The 10,004-nt window shown below is 29.5% G+C and overlaps 1 protein-coding gene across 1 annotated transcript; it reads left to right on the top strand.

Annotated features, from left to right (window-relative positions):
• The first annotated feature begins 1,862 nt into the window (after positions 1–1,862).
• Positions 1,863–9,627, top strand: LOC114284484 (WRKY transcription factor 55). Its single transcript, XM_028227408.2, has 3 exons — positions 1,863–2,254; positions 7,278–7,409; positions 9,114–9,627. Exons 1-3 carry the CDS (start codon positions 1,887–1,889, stop codon positions 9,586–9,588), a joined length of 975 nt encoding a protein of 324 aa, XP_028083209.2. The 5' UTR covers positions 1,863–1,886; the 3' UTR covers positions 9,589–9,627.
• Positions 9,628–10,004: the final 377 nt, after the last annotated feature.

Here is a 10,004-nt window from a genome sequence, read left to right as displayed (position 1 = left end):
TTTTGAATTCGTGGTTTGGTTCTAGATTGAAGAATTAAAAATCCGTAGTCCACGGATTGGTTCCGGATTGAACCCCACGGTTTCGGATTGGTACCGATCCGTACCGTATACAAATAGTCTATATTTTTATTATACATCCTCCCCCATAGTATCTTCACTTATTCTATATAAAATCTAAACTCAAATATAAACCTCATATAATATCTTCTTTTATTACTTTTATTTTTTAGTTTTTAGTTTTAATTTGTAATGGTCTAAATACTTATGGTGAAATCAGTTTTTTTATGATTGTTTAAATTCTAGAACATTATGTCGCTATTATAGAAAAATATGTTGCTATTGTAGAACTAATATAGCGCTATGTTTATATTTTTATAAAATTAAAGTGTTATATATATATATATATATATATATATATATTTGTTATTTAATTATGTGAATCCGTGGTCCTAACCGATCCAATCCGTGCTGAAATGGATTGGTTCGGATTGGTTCCAAGATTTAAACGGATTGAATTGGTTTCGATTTTTCAGAAACCGTAGATAACGGATTAGTCTGGTTTTATCTCAATTCGGGGACCATGCTCACCCCTACCCAGATCTGGCTCTGACATTTTGGAGATACAAAGCAAACTCTTAATATGAGGCCTTTTTTACATTAAAAAAAAGAAGTTGTGATCAAAAGATTAATTAAATTTTAATCATACATATAATTATTAAAATTATTTTAAATATATAAAAAAATTTACAATAATAATTAAAAAAACTAAAATAATTTAAGCTGAAGTATTAAATAAAAAAGTAAACAAACTATACACTTAAATATCCTACTTCTCATATTTTTAACTACAAAATTACTAACCAAACGTGTATAATTCAATTTATTAACTAATCATTTTGAATTGATTATATTCCTAATGGAAAATGTTGTTCTTACAAAAAAATCATACATTATGTTTGTTAATACATTCAATCTTTCTTGTGACATAATTGACCAAGATAAAATTTAATCAAAATTTAAGAAGTTTCTTTCTCAAGAAACAAATGTAAGTTGTATAATTAATTGTGTTCTATACGCAATCTATATATTTGAGAAACAACTATTCATTAATTTAAAATAATTCACCATATCAATCCACTTTTTGATTTTTGCTAATAAAAACAATCATTCATTAGTTTTAAATAATTCATCACATCAACCAACTATTAGTTTTGATTTTTTACCAAACTTTATGGGGCTTTTCAAATTCAAGTAGATTTTTATTTTTATTTTTTTGTGTGGACTAATATAATAGCTAAAAAAAAGTAGAGCCTTTTTTTGCTCAATTTTTAGGGGCTAAACGCGTCTGCTTTACTGTTTTTGGGCCAAAGCTGGCCCTAATTCTACCTGCAATGTGAGAAAATTATATCTAATTCTGTAATAACTGCACATATGAGAAGATTATACCCAATTCTATAATCGAATTCATATGAAGATGAAAACTGTGACTGATTCACTCCCACTTTCTCTAGAACAAATTGAAGAACTAAATTCTCATACAGTCTTATCTTCAAACTTTTTTTTTGAAAAAAAACGAGTGGTCAAAAAGTTGGCTTCAATTGGGGGCTAGGTCTTCCTGCAGACTTCAATGAAAAAATGGAAGAGTAAAAACTAGTAAGAAGACCATGACTAATAAGTCATGCATTCCAACCTTCTTTATGCCGTGTTTGAGAAACACAAATACTTTGAATAATTTCTACGTTTGTTTTTTTTCTTTTCTCACCAACATAGAAACCCTAAAATATATTTCACCCATTTAAAATAATATATAAATCATATGTGTTTTCCTAATCTAAGACAAGTTTAACTACCCTGAAAAATAAACTTTTAACCTAACAAAAAACGCCATGGAAGAGATCACTTCTTTGATCTTCCATGGAAGCAAGTTGGCTAGAGAACTTGAATCAAATATTAACTTCTCATTGAACTTTGCCAACCAACCCTACCTTCTCACAAAGTCATGCGATGAGATCATAACGATCTTCAGTTTCGCCAGGGACTACTTGATTTCTCAAGGTTCGGGTTCAGGTTCAGGTTTAGGTTTAGGTTCAGCATGGAATGGACAAGTGCACGAGGCGCAGGTCTCGGAGATCGATGAATTGGGTCAAAGAGATATGGGAGGTTTTATGATCCCGCGAGGTGGTGGAGGGACGGTTCAGAGGCTGGATATGTCAGATTCTGGCAGTGGTTCATCGTCGCAAAGGCTGCGAAGAAGGTGAGGAGCTTAAAAAAAATGTGTTTCGTTCTTTATGTTGTTCACTAATAAACACGTAAATAAATGTGGAAAATACTATCTATTGTTAATTTTTGTTCGAAAAATTAACTCAGAAGTGTATAGTATAAATTTAAAGGTAATAGCATGTTATCACGCGTAGAATATTTATAGTCTATAGATATACTTTTTGAAGTAATTTTTTTACATATGTGGATTATTTTTGGAAGATGGTTATAATCAATTTTTTGATGAAAAGTTGCTTATAAACAGCTTTTTTGTGAGAGAGAAAGTGAGTTATAATCTGGAAAGTGGATTATAACCCACTTCCCAAAATAGGTTATATTGTTGATAAAATATACAATGAAACTTATTATTATTTTTTTAATAGATGTTATACAATGAAACTTTATGTTGATAAAAAATTAGTAGTATGAAACACAACACACTGAGAAATCAAAAGTGTGCATTACAGGCAACTGTAGGATCATGTAGTTTATGAACAATTATTGCATGCAGTGTTGATGTCATTTGAGAAAAACATTTATAAATAAAATTTGTCGGATACCCTATATTTCACTGATCCAATCTCACTATAGGAATACAAAACTTTTTATTAGTTGATGAACCATCAATATCACTAATATACTTATATGTACGTAATTTTCATCACTACAATGTAATAGGTTTAGAGACCAAATTTTTTTGTCTTTAAAAGTGAAAATTTTGTTGTAAAAGACATTTATAGACTAATTTCTATTGTCGTGAGGATAATCACTAAACGGTCCTTCTGAAAAGTCAAAAACAAGACTTTTAGTGATAAAATTTTGAAAATGTTACTAATAAATAGACTTTTAGGGACTGAATAATTTGGTCTCAAAGTGATTTATTTTTTGAGACAAAAAATTTGGTCCCAAAATGATAATAATTCATTACTAATATCCAATTTTCGTTGCTAAAAATATAATAACGACACTTTTCGCAACAAAAATATTTGGTCTCTAAAAAATAATTTTGTCTCTAAATTTTAGTTTCTAAAACCTTAATTTTTTGTAATGCATGTTAAGTAAACAATATTTGTGGTTGTTGCTAGTGACTATTGTTATTTGCTTGTTTAGGATTTTGCCTTCCGCTTTCTTTTCTGTTTTCCTCTAAGTTGATTACTTACCAACTTGGTGTAGTGCTAGCACATGATCAAGCATGCAATTTGGTGCAACATAGTTGGAATGATTTTGTTTGTTATGATGCTCGCCCTCTTTATTAATGTTTGTCTTTTATACCTTGAATTTCATCAATAAAGTTTCTTTTATGTTGCCAATAAAAAAAAAAAAAAAAAAGAATGTAAACAATATTTCATTCAGTAGGTTTTTGGTAATTCAATAATGCTACTATGAACATGATTATTTACTAATATTTGCTTATCATAAGTCATAGTTGCATTAGATTAATGATCTTATCATTTGTATATTTATTAATATGACAATGATCCATGAGTTCATAAACAAAAGGGTGAACTACATTTTTTTTATCTTTCAACTTTCATCTAAATTTTCTTTTAGTTCCTTATATTTTAAGTTTTAAATTTCAATTTAAATATAATCCTTTCCTCACTCTACTATTTCAAAATTTAAGTAAGAGTTGAAATATGATAAGCTAAAGTGGAATTTGAGTTGAAGTTGAAAAGGAAACTTTTTTGTTTAATATCTCTTAAAATGTACTCACATAATGTGTTTATGTTGATTTTAAACTTTTTTATACTAATGCAAACTGAATCGATCTAATATTATATTTAAACACTTTTATATTTTAATTCTTTAAGCAATACATGATAAGTGCCTAATATGATATGCGTTTGTGGAAAAAAAATTAGGGAGAAAAATATTTAAAGATCAACTTTTATACATTTTCTTAACTTATTGTTAATATGAAATTCTACAAGCTTTTATAAAACTCTCTGAAAGCTCATGCAAATTCCTCTTCTAATTAAAATGACAAAATCGATAAAATCTAACCATAACATATAGTCTGTATTGGTTCCTCAACTATTAAAACACTACAACAAAAAACAGAAATGGCGACCAAAATAGGAAATTTCGTCGCTGAAAGTGCATGAAATGGCGACTAAATTGGAATTTGTCGCCGAAAAGTAGGTTTTTAGCGACTAAAAGGAAGTTTTGTCGCCTAATATACGGTTTTCAGCGACTAAAGTTTGTTTAGTAGCCAAAAGTCACGGTTTTTAGCGACTAAAATAATTTAGTAGCGAAAAGGTATGGTTTTGGCGACTAAAAATAGGTTTAGTCGCTGATTATAGCAGTTTTGCCGACTAAAAACAATTTAGTCGCTGAAAGTGGGGTTTTGCCGACGAAAATCCATTTTAGTAGCCCAAAGTAGTGGTTTTGGCGACGAAATTTCTGTTTAGTCGCCAAAAGTGCTGATTTCTAATTGAGAACTTGTTTTTTTAGCGACAAATAAATAATTAGTAGCCCAAAATAATATAATTAGCGACTAAAAAATGGTTTTAGTCGCCAAAAGTCGCCTAATTTTTTTTTAGTAAATAATTTATTTTTTGACAAAAATTATATTGAATTAAAAAAATTATATTTATAAATATTATTTTGTATTAATTGCGGTTAATATAGTATATAAATAATATATATTGCATATATGATCATGTGATGATGTATTGGCATAGTGGAGGGAGTGTTGTGCAAAGAGTTTGGCGTGTGCAAAGGGATGTCGCAAGTTCGAAACCTGTTGGGAGCAGCGGAGGCAAAAAAATTTTTTTTCCTGAAAATACTTTCAGCGACTAAAGTGAATGGTCGCCAAAGGTATAAATAATAAAATAAAAATGAACTATTGGCGACTAACAGTTTAGTCGGCAAAGGTATAATTTCCAATAAAGAAATTGACTATTGGCGACGAAATCTTTAGTCGCTGAAGACATATATATTGGCAACTAACAGTGTTTTAGTCGCCAAAGGCATTCGCAACCATTTATTGGCGACAACACGGGCGACTAAACTTTTTAGTCGGGAAAAGTGAAATTTTGACATTTGGCGACTAAAATAGGACCTTTGGCGAAAGGTGTATTTTCTTGTAGTGAAATCAAAAGGATCTATTCAGTGCTAAACTTACTCTCAACACTCACCGAACCAAACCGTTTACACCTGTAGATATAAAAGAAATTATTTCATTTATATGCTGAGACCTATCATTTTAATTCCTAAAATTCAACATAATAATATAGTAAATCTCATAGTTTAAACTAATAACTATTATTTTGAAACATTACCTGAATTTGTTCCAAAAACACTGAATAATTTTTTAGATATGCAAACATAAGCTCCGTTTGTTTGGGCGGAAAATGTTTTCTGAAAAATGTTTTATGTATTTTCTAGTGTTTAGTACAATGAAAAACAAAAGTTAACAGAAAACATTTTTCATGGTAAATAAAAAACAATCTTATAAAGGCAGAAAATATTTTTCACTTTTAAAAGATGAAAAGCATTTTCTGAACTAAAGTCTTACCAATATCACTACACTACCACCACCATTCTCACCTCTATCATCGCACCACTATTACTACGACCACTACCATTATCACCGTCGCTACCACTGCCACTGCCACCACCACCGCCACCGTCACCGTCGCCGCCCCACCACCCATTACAACATATAAGAGTTTTAGGGCCCGTTTGTTTTCAGAGGTAGAATGGAGGGAATTGTTAGTAAGGGGATTGATAGTGAGGGGATTAAGTAAAATTGTGTTTGTTTTGATGATAGTTGTTAGTGTAGGGATTGTTAAATTATTTTTATATAAAATAAATATAAAATAATAAAACAAATAAAAAAAATTCAAAAACATTAAACATTAATGTTTTAAAAAAAATGCCCAACATGTAAAAAAATTTTAAAAAATAAAAATAAAATAAAAAATTTCTATAAAAAAATAAAACAAATAAAATAATGATTTTTGCTTAACAAAAAATATAAAAAATTAAACATTAATGTTAAAAAAAACAAAAATGATTGGTGGCCCTAAAAAATTTGCCCCTAATGCCCCTAATTTCTAATTTTGGAAACTGTTTTTTTTTTTCTTTCTTTTTTCCTTTTTTTTTTTTTTTTTTTTTACCTTAAACGGAATTTCGGGGCATTCGAGCCCCGAAACGTCGGGCCCTCAATCACTGCGCTAAAAAAAAATGCTCGACATGTAAAAAATAAAATAAAAAATAAATAAAAATAAAAAATTTCTAGTTCGCCGGATTATTTTTCTAATACCAAGTCTTGGAGGCCCATTCGAATCCCCTTGGGGAGGCCCATCATAATCTGGAGCTCACTATCATTCCTCTTCCCATCTCTCAAAGCAAACACAATATTAGTGGGTCCCACCTCACTACCAATCTCAATCCTCCCTCTAACTCTCCAAACAAACAGGGCCTTAAAGACTAAATCTTTTAGTCTTTAAAAGTAAAAATTTTGTTGCGAAAGACATTTAAGAATCAATTTTTATCGTCGTGGAAATAGTCATTAAAAGGTCATTCTGAAAAGTCAAAAATAAGATTTTTAGCGACAAAATTTTGAAAATGTCACTAATAAATAGATTTAGGGACAAAATAATTTAGTTTCAAAACGATTTATTTTTTGAAATAAAAATATTTGGTCCCTAAAAAATAATTTTATCCCTAAATTTTAGTCTTTAAAATCTTAATTTTTTGTAATGCTATCATTACCTCTACCTCCACCTTTACTTTCGTTTTATCACTATCACCATATAAAAAACAAAAATGACTTGGACCCCTGGGTGACCCCTATCACCCCACTGTTTTTTGTTTGACTCAAAATTTATTTATTTATTTATTTATTTTTTCTATCTTACTCTTACAATCCCACGTAAAGGTGGGGTGCTGGGGTCACCACTAACAATCCCAACATTATTGATATAAAAAAATAATTTTTTCACCCAAACAAATGAAGAATAGTATAATGACTAATCATTGATCCAGGGTCCTTCCTTATGTACATGTAGGAAGAATGACGTGGAGAGACGAACGGTGAGGCGACCTGCGCCACGGATGGGGAACACTGAAATACCACCAGATGATGGCTTCGCTTGGAGAAAATACGGCCAAAAGGAGATTTTGGGCTTTAAATTTCCAAGGTACTTACACCACTGCTAACATTATAATTACTCATCAGGTAAAACACATTATTTATACAAATTATAAATACAAATAAAATGTAAAAAGTCGATGATTTCGATAATACCCTGATATGCCCTTATGTCCTCATTTTGGTACCATTTGAATATTGCAAATCATTAGGGGGTTTTCAAATATTCCAATGATATTATATATATGGATAAATGGTATAATATATGTCAATTACACTAGTGCAAGTTATTTATTTTTAGAGTATTATGTGACTTTTTATAAATTTTGAACAAATTTTATATGAAAGCGTTGCGAACAATAATGACAAATTTATTACGAGTCTAGGGGTGATGTGCACCCAATTTTTGAATTTTTATATTATAATTTATTTATGCTATAAAAGATGTCTGATTTATTGAAATTAAAATTTTTAATTTGTAGTAATTTGTGCTGAAATTAAAAATTTTGATGTATAGAAATTAGGAATTTTGATTTAGTGTGATTTGTGTTGAAATTTAAATATATATATATATATATATATATTAGACTTTTTTTTTTTAAGATAAAAACATATGTTATGGTTAATTCTAAAAGAATTTTGATGAGTAGAAATTGGAGATTTTGATTTGCAATGATTTATGCTAAAATTAAGAGTTTTTAATTTTTATTTTGCAATGATAAAAAAATTGTCACATTTAATTGTAAAAGTTTGTATCAAAAACTTTTGTAATTAATATTTAAATCTTTATGCTTAATATTAATTAAAAACTTCTTACTATCTTATTTTTATTGATTATACGAAAATTAGTTTGTCCATTTGGGCTTATAAGTGTTGGTTTGGGAAGAGCCAAAATAGTCCATATCAGACTAAAATAACCAATAAAATAAAATATCTCAGTATATCACTCTTTTTATTTTTTTAATATTTTTTTTTCCATAAAAAGTTAAATAATCAACTAACATAGTCTATTTCCAAACATGGTTAAAAAATCAAAAAGTTACTAAGTCACTATTTCGCATAAATACACTTAGGTCACATCATCTCTCTATTTTTTTTGTACATTTTTTTATAAAAAGTCAAAAAGCATATTTATTTAGATCATTCCAAACAACTCTTAAAAAGCCAAAAAGTCAAAAAAAATTATTTTCTCTTTACTTTTTTAAAAAATTAAAAAATATCCCAAACGTAATTTTTTCAACCTCATATTTTAATAAAAAAATTACTAAAATAGTCTACTCTCAAACCAACCGTCAACCTATAATTCATTTTCCTATCTTACAAAAAAAATTAAAAAAGAAATATTGCTCTAGTCTCTTTTAAAATTTGAAAAAAAATAATATAATGAATTTTACAATTTTCACATAATTTCATTGGACTTCCATAGCTTACCTAGTGCTTAACTTCATTTCAATTAATAACTCGTTCATTATATGAATAAAAGAAATAATATTACCATCTTTTTTACATTGAAATTATATTTTATATTTTTTCATCTTTATGTCTTTAGATCATTTGTATTAATTCCGGTCGCTTTAACCTTATTAAAAAGCAATTTGACATGTCAAAACTGTGAAAATCACTGTATTTTTTTCAATTCTCAAAAGAACTCAGTGTAATTTATTCCAAATAAATAAATAAATATTATAAAAGCAATTACCAAACCAACTCTAATTAATCATCTGCTTACATTTTTAATGGTGGTGGTGTTCAGGGGTTACTACAGATGCACCCACCAAAAATTATACCATTGCCCGGCCAAGAAGCAAGTCCAGCGACTCGACAATGACCCCTTCATCTTCGAAATTACATACCGTGGTGACCACACATGCCACATGTCCTCCACCGCACCCTCCTTTCTACCTCCACCACCACCACCACCACCACCACTGCCGCCACCACCCACTTCAGCCCCTGTAAGCAGGTGGCTCTCAATGGATATCAACCTATCCGGCAAAGCCACGAGCACCTTCGCCACCGACCCACATGTGCAAATGTACAGGGACTTCGGTCTGAGTGGTGCAGGGATGAGCAGTGGTGACGGTGCAGCACTGTCCACCACCACAACCAGATATGGGCGTAACGTTGAATATCAACTTCCGGTGGCAGATTTGGCTGATGCCATGTTTTACTCTGGTAGTAGCAGCACCAATAGTATGGACCTCATATTTTCATCCAGGGATGATTAATGGGAGCTACTGTATGAAAGACACCACCAAAAAAGGCTTTGCTTGGCTTCATTTTTTCGTTTTCTAGTTTTTTTTTTTTTTTTTTTTTTTTTTTCTGATAAATAAATAAATAAAAGTTAGACTTTCTCTCGAGTGTAGTTGAGAGAATTTATTTTCCGTGTATATTATTTATGATAAAATTAAGTCGATTCAATAAACTTAATTTTTTTTATTTATTTATTGTTGTTACAATATTTAAGAAAAAGAAAATTAATATTATATTATATGTATATTTAATATTGTGTTGAATAATAATGTAACAATGTATACCAAACTCTTTTATATAGGAGGAGAGAAACCTAAGTATAGTAATGAATATAATATGGTATGGATAAAGTTGTTATATTTAATACTCCCTAAAACTCAAGAAAGAAACT

This window comes from Camellia sinensis, chromosome 8, assembly GCF_055761805.1.
Source record: "Camellia sinensis isolate YWXY chromosome 8, ASM5576180v1, whole genome shotgun sequence".
Classification (NCBI taxonomy): Eukaryota; Viridiplantae; Streptophyta; class Magnoliopsida; order Ericales; family Theaceae; genus Camellia; species Camellia sinensis.
This window is presented reverse-complemented; position numbering and strand designations above follow the sequence as displayed.

Coding starts and splice junctions, on each gene's coding strand:
- LOC114284484 (XM_028227408.2), top strand. CDS start 1,887: ATGGAAGAGATCACTTCTTTGATCTTCCATGGAAGCAAGTTGGCTAGA. Junction 2,255..7,277: donor TCGCAAAGGCTGCGAAGAAG/GTGAGGAGCTTA, acceptor ATGTACATGTAG/GAAGAATGACGTGGAGAGAC. Junction 7,410..9,113: donor TTGGGCTTTAAATTTCCAAG/GTACTTACACCA, acceptor GGTGGTGTTCAG/GGGTTACTACAGATGCACCC.